The sequence below is a fragment of the Anomaloglossus baeobatrachus genome, chromosome 3, assembly GCF_048569485.1.
Source record: "Anomaloglossus baeobatrachus isolate aAnoBae1 chromosome 3, aAnoBae1.hap1, whole genome shotgun sequence".
Taxonomy (NCBI): domain Eukaryota; kingdom Metazoa; phylum Chordata; class Amphibia; order Anura; family Aromobatidae; genus Anomaloglossus; species Anomaloglossus baeobatrachus.
The window spans coordinates 662,414,396-662,438,253 of NC_134355.1; the positions used below are offsets into that span (position 1 = coordinate 662,414,396).

The 23,858-nt window shown below is 45.7% G+C and overlaps 1 protein-coding gene across 2 annotated transcripts in view; it reads right to left on the reverse strand.

The window, feature by feature from the left end:
* The window catches only part of LOC142297008 (cytochrome P450 2C23-like), a 79,508-nt gene that overhangs the window by 30,575 nt on the left and 25,075 nt on the right, over window positions 1-23,858 (reverse strand). For both annotated transcript variants that reach the window (XM_075341216.1, XM_075341215.1), the window contains exons 4-6: window positions 20,286-20,435; window positions 11,669-11,829; window positions 4,654-4,830 (exon numbers count right to left, since the gene is read on the reverse strand). In XM_075341216.1, coding sequence (XP_075197331.1) covers window positions 4,654-4,830; window positions 11,669-11,829; window positions 20,286-20,435 — 488 coding nt within the window. The remainder of the gene's footprint in view (window positions 1-4,653; window positions 4,831-11,668; window positions 11,830-20,285; window positions 20,436-23,858) is intronic.

A 23,858-nucleotide genomic window follows, 5' to 3' on the forward strand; every position in this document is an offset into this window, starting at 1 on the left:
GTCGCCCAGGGTTATGGGGTACTCGGTCCCGGGCAGTGTATCATCGGGGAATGTCACTTTAGTGGCCGTTGCCCGGTCCTGTGCCCTGGGTGCTTTTTAATGGGGAGTATTTACAGGGGAGATTAAAGTAATTTGTGTGACGCCACCAGCGGGTAGCGGTTAGGATGATGGAACCGCCGATGCTGGGTTGGCTGTCTCTAGGGCTGGTGGTAATGGTAGCTGAGGTGGTAGGCCCTCCGCAGGGAGGGCTGAGCCTGGGAGCTGTATGGTAATGCGCCGGAATAAGGGAGGCCACACCGTGAAGTGTAAACAACAGTCTCTACTCACTCTGGACCCTCGGATGGCTGGATCAGGTCCCTGTACTTACAGTGCCAGCTTGGTGACTCGGTTGCTCTGTCCCCGGCACTCTCAGTGTGGTTGGGTCCCCGTAGCGTGAAGCAATTTGGGGGCCCAACTTGTCCCTGCAGGTAGCAGTCTCTTTCTCCGTACAGCAGGCAGTGTGGACCCTGTAGGGAGGTATGTGTCCGAACCCTGATACTTGCATTACTGCTGATGCCCCCAGATTTGTGGGTCAGTGAGGTCCGTGCAGGTCCCCTCACTGTGCAGGTTTGCCAGGCCATCTGAAACTGTCGCCTGACCTTGGGCCCTGTGCCCTGTGTGTGCTCTGGTTCCAGCGGTATGCAAGTGTACCTGTCGCGGGCGGAGGAGGGGACACTGCACTCTCCCACTGCTCGGGTCCGGCTGCCGCTGCTGCTGCGGCCGCTGCTGCTCGGTGGCTCGAGCGATGGGCCGGATCCCGGGGACTCGAGCGGCGCTCCTCGCCCGTGAGTGAAAAGGAGTTTGGTTTTGGGGATTTATTGTCCGTGACGCCACCCACGGTTGTGGTGATTTTTGGTAACACCACCGCTGCTCTGTATGGGGATCCCGGGAGCGGTGACAGTGAGCAGCAGAGTTGTTAGTTCTCCCCTCCGTGGGTAGGGGTTGGTTGTCCCGGGGCCCAGTGATGGGGTGGAGGATGAGGGATGGCAGGCCAGGTGCGGGGCCTGGTGAGGTGAAGGGTCGCGGGGGGCAGCACTGTGCCTCACGGCACGGTGGTACTCACTCAGCCTGAGACGGTGACACAGTTCTCGGTAAACCACACGGCTGGAAAGACGGTTCCCACGGATGGCTGCTGTTGCTTTTCCCCGGTAGTTAGCGGTGACTGTCTCTTTCCCTGCACCTTGTGTAATGTTGGTAGCGATGGGTTCCCACCGGTAACCCGCTCCCCGACTTGGATATGGGCTGGAGGAGCCCCTCTTTGCCCGCAGGCGTTGGCCCTGAGAAACTGGTGCCTTGGCGGTGGCGGTGTCTCTCTCATACGGTTGGACTGTTGCCTTCAATCGGGACTTAGTTGTTTGGAGACCCGGAGGTCCCCTTCACTGACAGATTTGGCAAATTTACGGCGACTCCTAGCCTTGCCGGGATCCGAAAGGCCCCTGCCAATGGTGCTGGCTTCTCCTTGTGTACCGGTCCGGTACCGCCGGGTCACCACCCTTCCACGGTCCTCACGGCACCTCCGATAGGCCACAGGCTCTGGCTACAGGTCGGCCCGCTGGGGCGGGCATGCGGGGTATCGCTACCGGTGGGGGTGGCAGCGGGCCTAGTGGCGGGGTCACGGCTTCCGGGACGGGTGGCGAGGGAGGTAGCAGGGTGAGAGGGTTTAGACCGGGTCCGCGATGACCGGCCCTTCAAGGACATCGGGGCGTGGGTCACTCACCCTCCCTTCCGCAGCTTCCTCCTTGCGTCTTCGCACTGCCGCTATGACCTCCGCCATGTCGGTCTCCCACTCCTCCATGAGGAGCTGCATCTTGACCTGCAGCATCTGGTAGAGCTGCGCGGTCCGGATCTCCACCCACGCCGCGGTTCCAGGCGTGGGGGCTACGGTGCTACGGGATGGCATAAACATCTTGTTGGCGGCCTCTCCCAGGAACAAGATGGCTGCAGAGTCCTGGCGTCCCTGCCTTTATAGCCGCGGCTACATGCGGCCAGCCGCCATTTCGTCCCCCTTAGCCTCTTTCCGGCTCCTCCTCTATCGGGGCGGGGTTTTGGCCTTCGCGCCTCCACTACTCGAGGAGACGCTCGAGCGGGAACTTTTCGCGCCAAAGATGGCGGCTTCTGAAATTTTCTGGCCGAACACCTCCGGCGGTAACAAGGCGCACCTCTACCCAACGGCAGAGCGGTAAGATCCTGTTCATGACGCCAAGTTGTCGCGGGCGTAGGAGGGGACGCTGCGCTCTCCCACTGCTCGGGTCCGTCTGCCACTGCTGCTGCGGCCGCTGCTGCTAGGTGGCTAGAGCGATGGACCGGATCCCGGGGACTCGAGCGGCGCTCCTCGCCCGTGAGTGAAAAGGGGTTTGGTTTTGGGGATTTATTGTCCGTGACTCCACCCACGGTTGTGGTGATTTTTGGTAACACCACCGCTGCTCTGTATGGGGATCCCGGGAGCGGTTACAGGGAGCAGCAGAGTTGTTAGTTCTCCCCTCCGTGGGTAGGGGTTGGTTGTCCCAGGGCCCAGTGATGGGGTGGAGGATGAGGGATGGCAGGCCAGGTGCGGGGCCTGGTGAGGTGCAGGGTCGCGGGGGGCAGCGCTGTGCCTCACGGCACGGTGGTACTCACTCAGCCTGAGACTTTGACACAGTTCTCGGTAAAACACACGGCTGGTAAGACGGTTCCCACGGACGGCTGCTGTTGCTTTTCCCCGGTAGTTAACGGTGACTGTCTCTTTCCCTGCACCTTGTGTAATGTTGGTAGCGATGGGTTCCCACCGGTAACCCGCTCCCTGACTTGGATATGGGCCGGAGGAGCCCCTCTTTGCCCGCAGGTGCTGGCCCTGAGAAACTGATGCCTTGGCGGTGGCGGTGTCTCTCTCATACGGTTGGACTGTTGCCTTCAATCGGGACTTAGTTGTTTGGAAACCCGGAGGTCCCCTTCACTGACGGATTTGGCAAATTTACGGCGACTCCTAGCCTTGCCAGGATCCGAAAGGCCCCTGCCAATGGTGCTGGCTTCTCCTTGTGTACCGGTCCGGTACCGCCGGGTCACCACCCATCCACGGTCCTCACGGCACCTCCGATAGGCCACTCCTGCAGACGGTCACCGCTGGCTGCTAACCTTGCTGTCTCCGTCCGGGGCACACACCCGGACTAACTTCAGGCTCTGTTGCTGTCACTTTCCTCTTTTCACTTCCACCTCTCAAACTCAACTCCAACTAACTCCTCTGCACTCAAGCTCTGCCTGAGCTAAACTCTCCCTCTAACTGCCTGTGTTTTCCCTCCTCCAGGACTGTGAACTCCTTGGTGGGTGGAGACCAACCGCCTGGCTCCACCCCCTGGTGTGGACATCAGCCCCTGGGGAAGGCAACAAGGATTTCTGGTTTAGCTTTGATGTACCTAACCGGGGTGTAGGGTGTGGTAATGTCATTACCTGTGACCCCTGGCTTGTCCAGGGCGTCACATACCTGCTCTGGCAACCTCTATCCTATGCCCCCGGGTCACCGTTTACACGACCCAGCTCTGAGGCACGTCTGTACACTTCCCTATGCTCTCCTGTTCTGCCTTCCCCTCCCACCAGGTTGTCTACTTCCCTGGTCAGGCTCTGCCCTCCAGGTGGCCCTTCCCCTTGTCTGACTAGGCAGTGCCCCCTGGTGTGGAGTGGTAACTAGGATTTTGGTGTGTGCTAGTGTCACGTCCCCATCGGAGTCCGCTCCTGCGACTTCTGCTCCGATCGCCAGACGACGCCATGTTCCCACCATGGATAGTGCTGGAGATGGGAGAGGAGTCGGTGCCCGTGATTCTGCGGAGCACAGTGTCACTTCCCCACCGGAGTCCGCTCCTGCGACTTCTGCTCCGATCGCCAGACTACGCCATGTTCCCACCATGGATAGTGCGGGTGATGGGAGAGGAGTCGGTGCCTGTGGCTCTGCGGAGCACAGGCTACGCTCATTCACTAGGCTGGGTTTCCCTGGAACTTGCAGTACCACTGGCTGACTGTAGGTGGCGTCTGTCTCTTCTGGCTGAAGTGGCCAACATTCACCTGCAGCCTATGGGAAGACACCACACCCTTCTTATTCCCCCTCCTGTCACATGACCACTGCCAGTGATAGTTCTGTACTCCTGGCTCATGTGCTGTTTGTATTGTGATTCCTGTGCGCTGACCTTGCTTGTGTTTGACTACCCTTCTGCCTGTTGTTTTTGTACCTTGCTGCCAGTTCCGGATTTGACCTCTGCTTTGTCTCCTCACTACGCCCTTGCCTGCCGCTTCTGTTCCTGTTTTGCATCTCCTGGATTTTGACCCTGCCTGACCACGGACTACAGTCTACCACAGGTAGCGATCTCTGAGGCTCTGTGTAATTCCAAATCCCTGCAAAAGGGGTTAAAGGGTTGCAGAGTTCTTGGGGTCCTGCTTTGTGAGCGGCTTTTCACTAGATTCCCCTTACAGCCAGTCTGAGTCTGTGGCTCCTATCAGGCATTACAGTTAGTGTTGCTGGCACTGGTGTTCCAGGTCCCAGGGGGTAGGCCCTGCATCCTGTTGAGGATGCAGTTTCCCGTAGTGCCCCAAGTGGTTCACGGGTGCTACATTTGCATTTAATATTCTATATGAAATGGAACACTATACCTCTTGTTGTTTAGCAAGGAAGGCATCAATAAGGTTTCTCTGATTGTTTATATCCAGTTCTTTTTCCTTTTTTGTGAATGTGTCTTGTACGAAGTTCTGCATCTTATTGTGGTTTTCAAAAAGCGTGTTATGTTTCCCCGGTAGCCAACCAATTAGCGAAGGAAAACTGTTGTAGAGCTAAATATAGGAACATTGTTCATTTAACATGGGCTATATATAAAAAAAACTTTCTATGGTTATTTATATATTAGATAACAGTAATATAATTTTAATACACATTAGTTAGAAATGAAGGTATTATTCCTGAAATATCTCTTAAAAATGTGAGAAATTTGCTCAGATTAGATATTTCCTTTCACCTTGTCAATGTGATGCAGTTATCAGCATTAGGGATGAAAGAACCTGAACTGTAAAGTTCGGGTCCGGACCGGAAAACAGACTTTTACCTATATGTCCGGTTCATGTTTGGATGTTTGGCTTTGTCATCCAAATAAAGCTTGTTGAAAAGCTGCAGAGCAGACAATCAGGAAGCATTTCCAGTGTGAGCACTTCCGGCCACATCACAGCCATGCCAAGTATTGGCATGGTTGTGATTGTCCGGCACACCACTGTGAAAATAATAATAATAAAAAATAACGTGGGCTACAACGCTATTTTTGATAACCAGCGAGAGTAAAACAGACAACTATGGGCTGCAACCTTCAGCGGTCTGCTTTATCTTGGCTGGTAATCAAAATAGCAGGGATCCCACACTGTTTTTTTAAATTACAGTGGAACCTCGGTTAACGAGTAACCCAGTTAGCGAGTATTTCGCTTAACGAGCAAAGCTTGCTGTAAATTTGTAACTCAGTTTACGAGCAAGCTTTGCCGCACGAGCAAAACACTCACTGCACACACTTCCGGTTCTGTACATCCACCGCGCTCAAACCCGCCAAGGTCGCCAAGCTCTTGCAGTCTGTGCACAAACACACGCAAACACGCACGCGCACACATATTATGCTCACCTTACCTTCTGTTCTATCGCCGGCCTCCCGGTTCTTGTAGTTCGCCGCTACAGGAAGTGTGTCGGTAACCATCGCGACAATGGAGGAACTTCCGCTGTCAGCCGCTACTCAAAGGCAGCGCGCTGACCAATCAGAGGCAAGCGGCTCATGCCTTTGACGTCAGCGCTCTGGCAGCTGAAGTTCCGGCATCGGTCGCGATGGTTTCCCGATCCTGTACCGGCGAGTTGCAAGAACCAGGAGGCCGGCGATGGAATGGAAAGTAAGGTGAGCATAAGATGTGTGTGTGTGTTTATGCGTGTTTGTGCATGTTTGTATGTGTTTGTGCGTGTGTGGAATGGCACAATAGGGGACCAGGATGGGACATTTAACAAGTTGTGGAACGAATTGTCTGCATTGCAATGATTTCCTATGGGAAATCTTGCTTCGCTAGACGAGTACCTTGGTTTATAAGCACACTCCCAGAACAGATAAATAAATTTTAAATAAATCATTTAAAATAACAGCATGAAGTCTACCTTATTTTTTATAACCAGTCAAAGTAAAGCTGACAGCTAAGGGTTGGTATTATCAGAGTGGGAAGAACCCATTAATATCAGTTCCTCCCAGCCCGAATTGGTGCATCCATTAGATGAATGAATTCTGGCGCTTTACCTGCCAGCGAGTTCAACTGAAGTCACAGATGGTGGTTCCCAAGCTACACTCTATGCTGTGTGAACCACGAACTGTGACCTCAGTAGAGCTTGCAGCCAGACTGCCGAACTGTCAAATTGCATGACACAGTGACAGAGCAGTCCGGTAATCTGGCAGAGAGTTCAGCTGAGGTCACAAAGGGTAGCATGGGAACCTCAAGATTTAACCTCTGGTGACCTTACTGACATCACTGTTTCTCACAGCCAGGAGCTTGAGTTTTCTGTCACTGCAGCCTTTATATGTAGCAAAGCCAAGGATTACTACAGACCTACAGAGGTGTTCTCGGGATTGATAAAGAGGTGAAAGAGAGTGTTTGTGTTCTTTATTGAAAAAAAAGGATTTTTCTATGTGCATGTTTATTTCTTTTGGTTTACAGGGTTAGTAATTGGGGTGTCTCAGATTTCTCCCCATTACTAACTTTGAACTTGAAGGCAGCTGTGATTTTTGACAAATCACAGCTGATGTTAACCCCATTTATTACACCGATTATCACCGCACTTGGGTAATCAAGAAGAGCTGGGTTAAGTGCCAGAATTGGCTCATCTAATGTGATGCACCACTTCTGGGGTGGCTGCTGCCTGATATTTTTAAGCTGCGAAGGGCCAAATAATCATGGCTCTTTCCACCATTATAATACCAATCTCCTGCTGTCTGCTTTACTTTGACTTGTTGTCAAAATGATGGGGTACCCCACATATTGTTTTTCAATTATTTATTTATTTAAAATATTGAGGTCCCATTTTTTGATAACCAGCCAAGGTAAAGCAACAGCTGAGAGCTGGTATTATCAGTGTGGGAAGAGTGATGGTTATTGGGCGCTTCACAATCTGATTTAAGCCCCCAGCTGCTGCTTTGCCTTGGCTGGTTTTCAAAATAGTGGGGAGTCCATGTCTTAAATAAACCTCAGCTGAACTCGCTGCTAGATTGCCTACTGCTCTGACGCTGTGTCAAGCAATCCGGGAGTCTAGCAATCTGACACTGAGTTCAACTGAGGTCACAGTTAGTGACTCACACAGCACAGAGGGTAGCATGCCAACCACCTGCTGTGACCTCAGTTGAACTCACTGATGGATTGCCGGACTGTCGGATTGCGTGGCACAGCAGCAGAGCAGTCCGGCAATCTCACAGCAAGTCCAGTTGATGTCACAGATGGTGGTTCCTACACTACCCTTTGTGACCTGAGCTCAATTCGCTGCCAATTTCCTCTGCTACCATGTTACACAATCCAACCATCCAGCAATCTGGCATCAAATTCAACCGAGGTCACAGTTGGTACCATGGGACACACCTGGCTGTGAACTCTGGTGACCTCGCTGACATCACTGCCTCTCATGACCGGGGGCTCCACTGGTGCTCTCAGTGTGCCCAAGAGGCTGCAGTGCACGGTCACATTTACTATCACTGTAGTTTTTGAATGATGCAGAGCCAAAGATCATTGTGAGACATTGTATGGATTATGTTGGACCTGCAGTGGTGTTTTGGGGGTTAATAAAGGATTTTTGTGTGTGTGTTTATTTCTTTTGCAATACAAGGATAGTAATGGGTGTGTCTTGTAGACGCCACCCCATTACTAACCTAGGGCAGGATGGTAGCTGTGATTTTTGACAAATCATGGCTGACATCAACCTAATATATTACCCTGATTGCCACCGCACCAGGGAACTGGGAAGGGCCGGGAAGAGTGCCAGAAAAGTGCATCTATTTCATGCGTCAATTCTTTGATGGTTGCTAACTGCTAATTTTAGGCTGTTATGTGCCAATAACCATGGCTGTTCCCACCATGGAAATACCAGACCCCAGCTGTCAGCTATATGTTTACTGGTTAAAAAATAAGAAGGACCTCACACCTTTTTTTTAAAATTATTTCTTTTTACACTACATTACAGCAAACTAGTCAGCAATCAATCACAGATGCAAATACAGAGGGAGGTGGGGCATGTATGGTAGTCTGCAATCATTCACAGATCCTGGCACAGAGAGTGGGCAGAGAATGCTGTGCATATTCATGAAGTTTAATGAGTGGGCTCAGAAAAAAATCTGACTGCTCTGTTATCTTCTGTGAAATACCAAACACCTGGAAACACAGTATGTATGTGTCCTGCTCTTACCCCCATTTTACTACCTTTTGAAGCCCCTTAACTCTTACTACAACTATGTTACAGCCACTGTTAACCACAGAAATTTTGGTCCCCATTGAATTAGATGGGGTTTGTTGTCCGGGGTCAATTTCAGTTCTCGAACTAAACTTTTTCATGTCTGTGCAAATTCAGCAAACTCAAATATCCACAAGTCCGTTCATCTGTTTTGATAAGTAAATATATTGGGCACTATTCGTTACTCGTACATATATTAACGTATTTTCAATATTCATAAATCGATGAGCATTTTGCTAGTCACCTCATTAGTTTGGAATCCCTTCCTCACATGTTTGATTCTATGAATATGCACTGCTTCCCCTGCCCACCCTCTGTAATAGTGACTGTGATTCGTTGCAATCCTACTTCCCCCATCTAAACTCTGTGTTGGCATCTGTGATTGGTTGCAGTCACACTAGCTGTGTGGGTCCTCGGAGTGGAGTGTATAAATAAGTAATATTAGAAAAAATAGCACAGGGTAATCCATATTTTGATACCCGGCATAGATAAAGCAGATCCCAGTTGTGCTCGTTATCTTGACTGTGTACCAAAATACAAGTTTTTTTCTTTTTAATTATTTAAATAAATAATTAAAATAATGTTGAGATCCCCATTTTGATACCCAGCCAAGATAAAGCGGACAACTGGGGGCTGGTATTTTCAGACTGGGGAGGTCCATGATTATTGTGCCCTCCTCAGCCCACAAATAGCAGCCTGCAGCTGCCCCAGAATTGTTGCATCCATTAGATGTGCCAATTCTGGCATTTTACCCGGCTCACCCAGACATTCCTGCAGCAAATCTGCAGCTCATAGCAAAAAAACGCACCAAACCACATCAAAATAAATGCAGTATGTGTTTTTTTGCTAGGAGATGCAGATTTGGCGCACAAATATCTGCAACCAAATATTGAACGTATGCACATCACCTAATCCAGTAATTTGTCATTGACTTAATTAACGTCACCTAAGGTGAGTTCTATGAGATCACCTCATGTGAATTTACCTGACTTCCCAGCTAGGGTAATGTTGGAACCTTAATCTGTGACCTCAGGTAAACTCACTTATGTCACCGCTCATAGTTGTGGCTCTATCAGTGTGTTCCTGATGCCACAGTGAGCGGTGATATTTTCTAATATGACCGTGCACTACAAGCTTATATCACATCTCCAGAGCCTGCTCCGGTGACGTATTCCCCGGTCACCAGGCACCACTCTACTGTCATGTCTCCACCAGAGCCTGCTCCGGTGACATCTGCCCCGGTCACCAGGCGCCGCTCTACTGTCACATCTCCACCAGGGCCTGCTCCAGAGACATCTGCCCCGGTCACCTGGCGCTGCTCTTCTTGCACTGCAGGCAGTGCTGGTGATGGGGGAGAGGTCAGTTCCAGTGACTCTAGTGGGCGGAGTCGCCACACATTCACCAGGCTTGGTTTGGCTGGAACTTGCAGTACTGCTCACTGACTGTAGGGGTGTGTGCCCTCCAGCTAGTATCAGCTGCTACTCCAGCCTATGGGAAGGCACCACACACTTTTTATATCCTTCAGTGTCCCTGGTTCCTTGCCAGATATAGTCTTGTGTTGCTTTGAGCCACATCCTCCCTGGTACTGTGCACCTTGCTTTATTTATCATATGAACTTGGCTTTGTTTATCGACGTCCGTCCTACCTGCTGTTTTGTACCTTCCCTGACATATCGGTTTGATCTCGGCCTGTTGTCTGGACATTCCTCCTGCTTGCTGTTTTGTACCTCGCCTGACATCTCAGTTTGACCTCGGCCGGTCGACTATCCCCATCACTGGACTGCAGCCTACCATAGGCAGTAAACCCCTGGACCCTGCAGTAATTCCAGATACCTGTATAGGGGTTAAATAGTTTTGGGGTACCTTGGGGTCCTTCTTAGTTGGTGGGTTGACGTTACACCTTAGATGTAGCAGAGCCATGATCGTCATGTGACCTCTTGTGGATTACGTTGGACATGCAGGGGTGTTATGGGGGTTATTAAATTGGAGTAAGAGGGTGTTTTTTTAAATAAAGGATTTTTCTCTGTTTTGTGTTTATTTCTCTTAACTTACAGGGTTAGTAATGGGTGTCTCATAGACACATCCCCAGTACTAACCTAGGGCTTTATGATACCTGTCATTTTTTGACAATTCACAGCTGTCATTAACCTCTTATATTTCCCCAATTGCCAGCGCACCAGGGCAATCGGGATTAGCCAGGTAAAGTGCCGCCATTGGTGCATATAATGGACATGACAATTCTGGGGTAGCTGCAGGCTGCCATTTTTATATTGGGGAGGGCCCAATAACCATTGTCCTCTCAAGGCTGAGAATACCAGCCGTTAGGTGTCCGCTTTATCTTGGCTGGGAATCAAAACTGGGGGGATCTTTCAACATTTTCTAAAATGATTTATTTAAAATTATTTTCTTTTAAACACATGGAGTCTCATGCATTTCAATATACAGCCAAGATAACGCACACAGCTGGGGGAAGCAGCCTGTAGCTGTGTTCTTTATCTGCACTGGGTATCAAAATATTTTTACACTTCACTATAGGAATCTTAACAGTTAGTGTGAGGGCAACCAATCACAGAAAACAGCACAGACGTGTATTACTCTCCTTCATTCCCTGGAATACTCTGATAATATTATTCGCAGAGATCAAATTTGAGTCAGAAATATATCCGGCATCTTCTCCATGCGATTTCCATTCAGTTCCAGCACTTTTCCATCCATTGCAGCATTTTATACAGCAGGCCCAGACCTACTTCCAAGGTCATCCCTGAAAATTATTTGAGTTTCCCATTGACTTGCATTAGGTTTGTTAATCGGGACAAATACACGAATAATAAAAATTAATCGGCACAAAGAATCTGAACCTGAATATTTGACTTTTTTTCTTTACTTTTTTTCTAATCAGCACCAATTACACTAAATAGAATCAGAGATTATCAAGACATGCTCCATTGACAAGAGGAATGGTAATATTCAGTTCTAAATTTCTTCTCAAATTCCAATAATAATAGTAATAATAGGTTGATGCCAAAATGTAAAATTGTTAAAACAAAAATTGAGAAAATACAATTTTCAATTTATCCCAGGACTGCTCTAATAGCAACTTAGGAAATATATCCTATTTACTATCACATGTCCCCTCAAGTTGAAACCTTGCCACCTTCCGAATACTTACCCTGATCATAACACTTCCTACAATCCTGATATTTTCATTGATTAACCTCATGAGCTTCAGAATTGTAGGGTCATCATATTCATATCTATGATCCAGAAGTATGGACACAATTATGTTAGCCACGGCAGCATTGATAATACTAAGATTATCAAATGGTTTTCCTGAAAATATGTAATAAGGATATGGTTAAGTCAAGAAAAGTCAAGATGGCTCATCGTAGGCTTTTGGATATACTTCCACTGTAGAAGTGTCATTGGAAACTTTGTGCCAAGTTGTCTCTTGTTAACCATTTGACATTGGTGAAAATGTTGTGGACAAACAAGAGAAATAGGGCCTTATCCAAAATATAGAGGGAAATGCTATGTTAGCAAAGTACTCACCTTGTGTGGTTGTGTCACCCACAACCGGTAGTAGAGGTTAAAATAGTGGCTGCAAGGTCCAAAACTGGACCAGTATAGAGGAACCAGGAGAAACGCGAATTAAAAACTGCACTCCTTTGATGGAAACAAGATCAAAAATTGCTGGGAAGTAGATGAAGGTGCTTAATTCAACTCATTTCGACCTGAAACCCAACTTCTTCATCAGGAAATGCAACAAATTACAAAACATTGGCAGTTGTCTGATTTAAATACCCAAATTCGCAAAAGAGCGACAAGTGAACATATGACATTAAGCTCGGGTTCAAGAGGTTACGGGCAATTCTGCTCTGATGCTTGTACATAAAAATACACATTTTATTAATAATTAAAGAATTAAATAAAATAATAGACTTTCACCCATGATTTCCTTCACGTTCTCACCATATTCCACACATCTAGCACGATCGTTTAATAGCTTTTTTGCTCCCTCACATACCTTAGAATGAACTCCATTGGACTTCTGTGCTCTTTCCCTTTCTTTGGAGAGCGATGTATTGGTTCAATTTCCCATTTTTTATTCCCCTCTTATTCACCTATATATTAAATAGTTCCCTGTCATTCCTCTAGCTGTCATTATGGGCATGTCTTTTACTCACGATTTCCTTCACGTTTTCACCATATTCTACACATCTTATGAGGGCGTCACACGGTACGATATATCGGGCAATATGTCGTCGGGGTCACGTCATTAGTGACGCACATCCGGCATCGTTCGAGATATCGTACCGTGTGACACCTCGAAATGACTGTGAATGAGCAAAAATACTCACCTTATCATTGCTCGTTGACACGTCGTTCATTTTCATAATCTCGTTCGTCTTTCTGTGCGCCGGTTGTTCGTCGCTCCCGAGGCAGCACACATCGCTCCCTGTGACACCTCGGGAGCGACGAACACAGCTTACCTGCGTCCCGCCGGCAATGCGGAAGGAAGGGGGTGGGCGGGATGTTTACGTCCCGCTCATCTCCGCCCCTGCGCTTCTATTGGCCGGCCGCCATGTGACGTCGCTGTGACGCCGGACGTCCATCCCACTTCAGGAAGTGGATGTTCGCTAATTGCCCGTGACGCACAAACGACGGGGGCGGGTACGATCGCTCATGCGATCACACGATAGATCGTACCGTGTGACGCCCGCATAACACAATCCCTTAATAGTTTCTCCCATGTACACCTCAGAATGATCTTTGTTGAACTCTGTTGAACTAATGCGCACTCTCCCTTTCTATGGAGAGCAATGTAGTTCTCCACTGTTCCGTTACGGTTGGGGGTAGAGGATCAGAACACGCTGCGTCCTGGCTGCAATGTGTCCTCTCCTGTGTGGCCGCGAGTGCTCTCCGCAGAAGACTGCAATGGCCGCCAGTGCTCTCCGTAGGAGACTGCCGCGGCCTGTGCCCATGATCAGGGTTTGGGCAGCTGCAGTCTTTGCCTGTGTTCTCCCTTCGGAGATCACTTGCGTCTCCACATCATAAATTGCCATGCTGCGGTTGGAATGCGGTGTCACATGTCAGTTATGCTGCGGATGAAAGAAGCACAGTGGGCATGGGATTTCTTTAACTCCCATCCACTGTACTACTACTGTACAACGCATTATTTTGGACACAGCAAAAACACATTGCTATTACTGGTTGTGAGCACATACTCTAATACTGTACATGTCTTACATGCTCCTCTACTGAAGGCTGACTTAATGTGCCTCACTTTCACTCCTTACATGTCTCCCTCCCTCATTTTGATATAGATTGTTGCCATTCATCCTTGAATGCACAGAAATATTTATTATCCACCATATACTGTATGTATATATTTATTAGTTAATATTCTTAATTTTCAAATCACAAATATCATTCTGTTTTAATTATTTTACAAACACAATATATTTTTATTACCATATCCCTTGTTTTTCACTCAAAGATTTTCAGCACTTTACATCGTTGGTCTCCTTTTTAATGTTTCAGGTGCAGAAAGCAGATCTGGTACTTCTGTATAGCACAGATGTGGCAGTGCCAACTTGTGAAAATGCTTTAATACCTACAGCCATGAGTTCAAGCCCAGCTCTTCCATAGCCATATATAGTACAGACCAAAAGTTTGGACACACCTTCTCATTCAAAGAGTTTTCTTTATTTTCATGACTCTGAAAATTGTAGATTCACATTGAAGGCATCAAAACTATGAATTAGCACATGTGGAATGACATACTTAACAAAAAAGTGTGAAACAACTGAAAATATGTCTTATATCCTAGGTTCTTCAAAGTAGCCACCTTTTGCTTTGATTACTGCTTTGCACACTCTTGGCATTCTCTTGATGAGCTTCAAGAGGTAGTCACTGGAAATGGTCTTCCAACAGTCTTGAAGGAGTTCCCAGAGATGCTTAGCACTTGTTGGCCCTTTTGCCTTCACTCTGCGGTCCAGCTCACCCCATACCATCTCGATTGGGTTCAGGTCTTGTGACTGTGGAGGCCAGGTCATCTGGCATAGCACCCCATCACTCTCCTTCTTAGTCAAATAGCCCCTACACAGCCTGAGGGTGTGTTTGGGGTCATTGTCCTGTTAAAAAATAATGATGGTCCAACTAAACGCAAACCGGATGGAATAGCATGCTGCTGCAAGATGCTGTGGTAGCCATGCTGGTACAGCGTGCCTTCAATTTTGAATAAATCCCCAAAAGTGTCACCAGCAAAGCACCCCCACACCATCACACCTCTTCCTCCATGCTTCACGGTGGAAACCAGGCATGTAGAGTCCATCCGTTCACCTTTCCTGTGTCACACAAAGACACAGTGGTTGGATCCAAAGATCTCAAATTTGGACTCATCACACCAAAGAACAGATTTCCACTGGTCTAATGTCCATTTCTTATGCTCTTTAGCCCAAACAAGTCTCTTCTGCTTGTTGCCTGTCCTTAGCAGTGGTTTCCTAGCAGCTATTTTACCATGAAGGCCTGCTGCACAAAGTCTCCTCTTAACAGTTGTTCTAGAGATGTGTCTGCTGCTAGAACTCTGTGTGGCATTGACCTGGTCTCTACTCTGATCTGCTGTTAACCTGTGATTTTTGAGGCTGGTGACTCGAATAAACTTATCCTCCGCGGCAGAGGTGACTCCTGGTCTTCCTTTCCTGGGGCGGTCCTCATGTGAGCCAGTTTCCTTGTAGCGTTTGATGGTTTTTGCCACTGCACTTGGGGACACTTTCAAAGTTTTCCCAATTTTTTCGGACTGACTGACCTTCATTTCATAAAGTAATGATGGCCACTCATTTTTCTTTACTTAGCTGCTTTTTTTCTTGCCATAATACAAATTCTAACAGTCTATTCAGTAGGACTATCACCTGTGTATCCACCAGACTTCTGCACAGCACAACTGAAGGTCCCAACCCCATTTATGAGGCAAGAAATCCCACTTATTAAACCTGACAGGGCACACCTGGGAAGTTAAAACCATTTCCGGTGACTACCTCTTGAAGCTCTTCAAGAGAATGCCAAGAGTGTGCAAAGCAGTAATCAAAGCAAAAGGTGGCTACTTTGAAGAATCTAGAATATAAGACATGTTTTCAGTTGTTTCACACTTTTTTGTTAAGTATTTCATTCCACATGTGTTAATTCAAAGTTTTGATGCCTTCAATATGATTCTACAATTTTCAGAGTCATGAAAATAAAGAAAAGTCTTTGAATGAGAAGGTGTGTCCAAACTTTTGGTCTGTGCTGTATGTATTTTGTTCTTCATTTTTTTCATTTTTATCCTGCTTTTGCTAATTTTTTTTATATTTATTTCTTTTTGCTCTTCTGATGCCCATCAAGTATTATTTTATTTAATTCTTTATTTTATTATTAATAAAATGTATACTTTTATGTATTACAAGCATCATGGCTCGTTAAAGTGCCACTTTTGACTTTTAGGATTGCTACCGCCAATAGGTGGCACTAGAGTTTGTCTCCTTCCTCCTTGGAGAGACAATTTGAATATTTCCCAGAGGAGCATTGCAGCTATAAGATTCCTCACCACTGGCAGCCAGATTGGATTGTCAGTCTCCACAAGGAGAAAAGTACTTCCCTTAGACCCCACTTTAGCTTCTCATACAGCTAGATCAGACCTCACACTTTGCTCTGACGAGGGAGAATCTTCCCGAAACACCGTGACTGCAAATTGAGGATCATATGTGGCATAAATCCTAGGTCATATGAAAAGGCTCATTAAAAAGCCACTTTTGACTTTTAGGATTGCTACCTCCAATAGGTGGTACTAGAGTTCGTCTCCTTCCTCCCTGGAGAGACAATTTGAAGCATCATATCAGGATTGCCAGTAACCGTTTGAACCTGGGCTTAATATCATGGGTTCACTTGGATCTATTTATTGAATTTGTGTTTCTATTTAAGTCATACAACTGCCAGTGTTTTAGTCATTGCATTTCCTGATGAAGAAGTTGGGTTTCAGTTCGAAATGAGTTGAATTAAGCAATTACGCACCTTCATCTACTACCCAGTGATTTTGGATCTTCTTTCCCATCTAAAGCAGCACAGTTTTTAAGCAACATTTCTACTTGTTCCATTTGCTACTAGTAGCATATCCAATTTAAATGCCAATAATATCTACAATGAGCCAACATCTACCACCTTTGTAGAGTGTGGTCAACTGTGCACCTACAGGTTCATTTAACCCTCAATGACTAACTTTGGACCATAAAATGTGGTCAGTCTTTAAGGCCAGAGTTGTTAAAATGCTCTACTGATTCTGTTACTTTATTCACAACCTGATCAGAAATTACACCAGTTCTTACTTGCCTCTCCTCTTAAACCCCCATACACATTTGATAACTTTTGGCCAAATGAAAATTGACCCTACAGGAATCTTTCCCAACTGCCCTATAGAGAGGAACCCACAGCTCCAGTGAGTGCTCCAGTTTGGCTGTTGAAGTGCAATAGGCCGGACCTTCCTATCTCTTGCCATAGTGTCAGGAGGACTTCACACATATTGAAAAACTGTCAGCTCATCCTGTTGATATCACCAGATAAGAAAACAGGAGTTTGTGATACTCTGTCCAAAGATGGTTATGATAATTGTGTCTATATGTAGCTAGGTCATTATGTGAATTGCAGCATGTTGAGTAGTTTTGTAACATGAAAATGTATTGAATGTTACCCTAACCATAAATAGTTGAGTTAAACCTTCTGTTTTTCAGGATTTAGGAATACATGCACACCGAGAAAGGCTACTGAGCGGGCGCGGCAGGACTTTAAGTGCTGGCTGAAAGGTGAGTGTATAGCATAGTTGGACTTAATATCATAGTGTGACACAAGAGCATAGTATGGTGTTACCTTTCTAGTTTTCCATTGTTTTATCTGTACTGTTTATTCCCATTTAGTATGCGCTCCATGGACAATGAAACTAAGTGTACGTCTTGTGAGATGTAAGCATGCCTTGAACAGCGGTTCGAGAGTGAATATGTCTGCACTCAATGTCAGCGTAGTACAAGTTTGGAAGCCCAGGTAATAGAGCTAAATGTGCAGCTTGTAACAATCAGGAACACTGCAAACCTGGAGAGGAGTTTAGGCCGGTTTCACACATCCGGCTTTTCGCCGGTTTACCGGATCCGGCGCTCTCCCGTACAGACAATACAGTACAGTGACAGCGCTGTAACTTCCGGGTCACATGCGCCGGTCACATGACAGCATGTGACCGGCGCTTGTTGCGCTGTCACTGTACTGTAGTCACTGTATGGGAGAGCGCCGGATCCAGCAAACCGGCGAAAAGTCGGATGTGTGAAACCGGCCTTAGAGCTCACTGAGTATGTTCTGGCTGGTGCCAGTAATTTGGAGGAGGGAGGAGGTGGGGACATTCAAGATCCAGACGTAGGTAGCTGGGTAACAGAAGAACAGGTAATCCTACCAAAGAGGTCACGGACTTTACTCACCTCAGGTCACCTGGGTAAGGTTACCTGCAGTCATAGCCATCAGTGTGCAGTTTTATCATCTAGCAATCGCCCCCTCCATGTTTTGAAAGCGTTGCCTCCACTTAGTGGGGGTTTAGCTGCATCCTGCAAGAGTACTAGTTTTTGGCCTGGCCGATGTACAACTGCTGCCCTTCTTTGCTGTAAGAATTACTTGCAGTCATAGGAAGAGGACTGTGAAAACCTCCCGCTGTGACCACAAATAACCTGAGTGACATCACCACTGAGTGTGGCTCAGTCATTCTCTGTCTGAACTCACAACAGGGAATCGTGGATAGATAGGAAAGTCGGGTTTAACACTGCGCTGAAACCATGGAGCCAGACGATATGATGAATTCTTTGCTATATTTTCTTTATTTAGGACAAGATCATGCTGTTATTTCCTTTGTCCTGATGAAGAAGGCGGACATGCCTTTGAAACTCGTTGACTTGTCCTAAATAAAGAAAATATAGCAAAGAATTCATCATATCGTCTGGCTCCATGGTTTCAGCGCAGTGTTAAACCCGACTTTCCTATCTATCCACGATTCCCTATTGTATCATCGGGGCTGCTGCTTGACCACATCTTTATGCCATCATAGGAGTTGTGCCTGTCACAACTTCCACAGGTGAGTACCTGTCCACTTCTAAGCCTGCACTGTTTGCCAGATAAGACCCTATGTGCGCTTTTTTTTCCACAGTATCCTGAACTCACAACAGGCAGTCATGCTCTATGACCACTGTGACTCACATGTAGCAGAGCTGAATCGCCGTGGGAACTTGTGTGGATTACGTCGGACTTGCAGGGATTTTTTTTCGGATTAATAAAGTTATGAAAGAGAGTGTTTTTTTGTATTTTATTCCAAATAAATGATTTTTCAGTGTTTTTATTTCTTTTCACTTATAGGTTTAGTAATGGGTGTCTCATAGACCCCTCCCCATCACTAATTTTGGGCTTGATGACAGTTGTGTGCTGTTATTAAACCCTCATTCCCCCTACTGCAAACGCCCCAGGGCAATTGGGAAGAGCCAGGTAAAGCACCAAACTTGTCACATCTAATCTAAGGGCTGGGGGGTGGGGGGGCGGCAATAACCATGGCCTTCCCTAGCCTGAAAATATCAGCCTCCAGCTGTTGAGCTTTATCTTAGCTGGGTATCAAAATTGAGGGGGACCACATGCCAATTTTTTAAAATTATTTATTTAAATAATTTAAAAAATAAACGTATGCGGTTCCTCTTATTTTGATACACAGTCAAGATAAGTGCAGGACTGGGCGCTGTCGCCTGAAGCTATGGGCTTTATCTGTGCTGGGTATCATAATATGATGGGAAAGAGACAGACGGGGAACGAGACAGACGGGGAACGAGAGAGACGGGGAACGAGAGAGACGGGGAACGAGAGAGACGGGGAACGAGAGAGACGGGGAACGAGACAGACGGGGAACGAGACAGACGGGGAACGAGACAGACGGGGAACGAGACAGACGGGGAGCGAGATAGATGGGGAGCGAGACAGACGGGGAACGAGACAGATGGGGAATGAAACAGACCTGGAACGAGACAGACCTGGAACGAGACAGATGGGGAAAGAGACAGACGGGAAAAGAATCAGACCTGGAAAGAGATAGACGGGGAGAGAGACAGACAGGGAGAAAGACAGATGGGGAAAGAGACAGACGGGGAAAGAGACAGACCTGGAACAAGACAGACCTGGAATGAGACAGACGGGGAAAGAGACAGACGGGGAAAGAGACAGACGGGGAAAGAGACAGACGGGGAAAGAGACAGACGGGGAAAGAGACAGACGGGGAAAGACACAGACGGGGAAAGACACAGACGGGGAAAGAGACAGACGGGGAAAGAGACAGACGGGGAAAGAGACAGACGGGGAAAGAGACAGACCTGGAATGAGACAGACCTGGAACGAGACAGATGGGGAAAGAGACAGACAGGGAAAGAGACAGACAGACAGATAGAGAGAGACAGACAGACACAGACTGACAGAGAGATGGAGAGAGAGACACCGGGATAGAGAGAGACAGACAAAGAGACTGATACAGAGACAGACAGAGAGACTGATACAGAGACAGACAGAGAGACTGACACAGAAGACAGACACATAGAGACAGACAGTTACTATCCCGGGTAGTACAGCTAGTATATATATATATATATATATATATATATATATATATATATATATACATATATTTGGCTTTTGGCATTAGGGATGCATCTTTTGTAATTTTTTATGATTGCAAAACATGAACATAATATTACCTCCAAAAGATCTAAATTTTTGCATTAGGCATTCACATTCTTCAGTGATTTTGTCCTCTATGCCCTTCTTCCCCATTCCAAAATCTCTTAATGTGGACAGGGTGAATCTTCTCATCACTTTCCAGTTCTCTCCATTTGCAAACAGAATGCCTGTGAAAACAAGGAAGGGTTACAGTATTTACATTATGTTTTTATTATATACTTCTAGTGAGTTAATCACCAACATAACGGCTTTTACTCATTTTACCACCATCCAGCCCTCATTCTCCGTCTTCAAATTTTGAATGAATATCCCTTCTCGGACAATATTTTGCTTTCTTAGTAAATTTTTTTCTCCATTGTTAGAAATGGTTAAAATTGCAAAGTGTATGTAAAAACAAGCAACTGTGTAATTTTCTTCTTGTTAAAAACACTTCATTCTCAAGAATGGAAGGATCTTTGACCCCGTCACCCCTGAGCTTGTTGACGCCCTTCATCCCCGAACCTTCCTGATTAGACCAAATTTTACAATTGTGACCAGTCACATTTTAAAAGGTAATAATTCCGCAACGCTTTAAAATTTTCCTGTGATTCAGATTTTTTTTTTCTCGTCATGACACATTGAACTTGGTAAATGTTTGTTGATATTTGCATTTTTTTAATGAAAATATCAAAATGCAAAAAAAAGAAAAAATGAGAAAACTTTGCAATTCTTGAACTTTTAATTTTTATGCCCTTAAACCAGATAGATACAACACACAAAAAAAATGATTAACAAAAGCATGGTGGCTCTGTGACTAGCACCGCGCTCTCAGTGGTTAGCACCATGCTCTCAGTGGTTAGCACCGCACTCTCAATGGTTAGCTCCGCAATCTCAGTGGTTAGCACTGCGCTCTCAGTGGTTAGCACCGCACTCTCAGTGGTTAGCTCCGCAATCTCAGTGGTTAGCACTGCGCTCTCAGTGGTTAGCACCGCGCTCTCAGTGGTTAGCACCGCGCTCTCAGTGGTTAGCACCGCGCTCTCAGTGGTTAGCACTGCAATCTTGCAGCGCTGGGGTCCTGGGTTCAGATCCCACCAAGGACAACATCTGCAAGGAGTTTGTATGTTCTCCCCGTCTTTGCGTGGGTTTCCTCCGGGTTCTCCGGTTTCCTCCCACACTCCAAAGACATACAGATAGGGACTTTAGATTGTGAGCCCCAATGGGGACAGTGTTGATCACATCTATAAAGCGCTGTGGAATTAATAATACTATATAAGTGAGTCACGTAAATAAAGAAAAAAGATTGCCATATGTCTACTTTACAAAATCCCCATTTTTAAAACTTTTTTTTATTAATAATTTATAAATGTTGAAAGTTTATCAGCAGTGTCTTATTTTTCCTACAAAATTTACAAACCCAATTTTTTTTTATGGATCATATCACAGTTAAACTCTCTTTGAGGGGCCTATGTGACAGAAAATATCCCAAATTGACACCATTTTATTAACTGCACCCCTCAAAGTGCTCGAATCCACATTAAAGAAGTTTATTAACCCTTTAGGTGCTCCACAGGAACTAAAGCAATTTGAAAAGAAAAAGCGAAAATTTTAACTTTTCCCCCAAAAAATATTATTTTAGCCCCAAATTTTCATTTTCACAAGGGTAAAAGGAGAAAATTGACCATACAATTTCATGTTCAATTTTTCCCCAGTACACTGAATACTCAAGTGTGGTGGAAAACTACTGTTTAACCACTTCACCACTGGCCGATTTTGCGCTTTCCCTTTTTTTCGCCATTCTTCCGAGAGCCGTAACTTTTTATTTTTCTGTCAATATAGCCATATGAGGGCTTGTTTTTTGTGGAACAAGTTTTACTTTCAAATTAAACTATGAGTTTTACCATATTGGGTACTGGAAAACAGCAAAAAACTTCCAAATGTAGAAAAATTGTAAAAAAAAGTGGGATTGCACAATTGTTTTTGAGATATTTTATTCACCGTGTTCACTATATGATAAAACTGATGTGTTGGTGTGATGTTTCAGGTCGGTGCGAGTTCGTAGACACCAAACATGTATAGGTGTACTTTTATTTAAGGGGTAAAAAAACCAGACATTTGTCTAAAAAAAAGTGGTGCACGTTTTGTGCCATTTTCGCGACATGTAGCGCTCTCATTTTTTGGAATGAATAGTTCAGTGATGACTTTTTTTTTGCGTCTTGAGCTGATGTTTTTAATGATAACATTTTTGCGCAGATGCTATGTTTTGATCACCTGTTATTGCATTTTGCACAAAATTTGCAGCAACCAAAAACGTCACTTTGGCTTTTGGAATTTTTTTGCCTCTACGCCATGTACTGATCAGATTGATTTTATATTTTGATAGATCGGGCATTTCTGAATGCGTCAATACTAAATGTGTGTATATTTTTAATTTTTTAATCCTTTACATTTCAATGGGGCAAAAGGGGTTGATTTGAACTTTTATTTATTTATTTATTTATTTTTAATTTTTCAAAACTTTTTTCTTTATACTTTTTTTTTTATTTCACTAGTCCCCCTGGGACCTATAAGGATCAGCAGTCTGATTGCTCATTCTTTTCTCCTGAACAGAGCAGCACCGCTCAGATCGGGAGAAATGATCATCTCTTGTAACCTGCAGTACTCTGGTTACAAGACCTGAATCATGCGAGCTACAGTAGTCATCACATGACAACCATCAGATCCACATAATCATGTCACGTGATGTCCGGTGATGGGCAGTGACTAAACCTTAACGCGGTCACCATTAAAATGGCGCTGTCACATTTCGACTGCGCCATTTAAGAGGTTAACACGTACCAGTGGATAACGATATCATTCATGCCTGCAAGGTACACATGTCAGCTCTACAAATCAGCAGACATGTGCGCGGATCCCCACCGACAGCCCGCAGCAGCCGGTAAGGATTAACGCTATGACCGCAGGGATGTTATATGGTCGTTAAGGGGTTAAGTGCATGGCATGGCTCAGAAGGGAAGGAATGCTCTTTGGATTATTGAATGCAAAATTATCTGGAAAGTGGGAGCCATTCAAATGCTGCAAGCAGCTCACACTGGGATGAGTACCAAGTGTACCCGAGCACAAAGATGCTCGCGCGAGTAATTTGCCTACAAAAAGCACCTGATCTCCAAACCCAAAATCTGTTTTTTTGTTTTTTTTAAAGTCTTCATTTTGTATGAACACAAAACACGGAACCTTGGGTTCACTCATATCTAGTAGTGACCACCTTGATCTCTCATGTGCTTCACAGAATTTTAATACATTGAACCGTGAAAACTAAAAAATACAATATTTACCACAAAAATGTTGCTTTAACACCAAATTTTTCATTTTCACAAGAGTAAAAGGAGAAAGTGGACCATTTATTTTGTTGTTCATCTTCTCCTGAGTTCACCGATGCCCCATATATGCTGGAAAGCTACTGATTGGGTTCATGGCAGGGCTTGGAAGGGAAGGAGCGCCATTTAAATTTTGGAGTGCCATTTTGGCTGGAATATATTGTGGACACCATATCACATTTGAAGATCTCCCGACATGTGCAAACATCAGAATACCCCCACAAGTGAACCCATTCT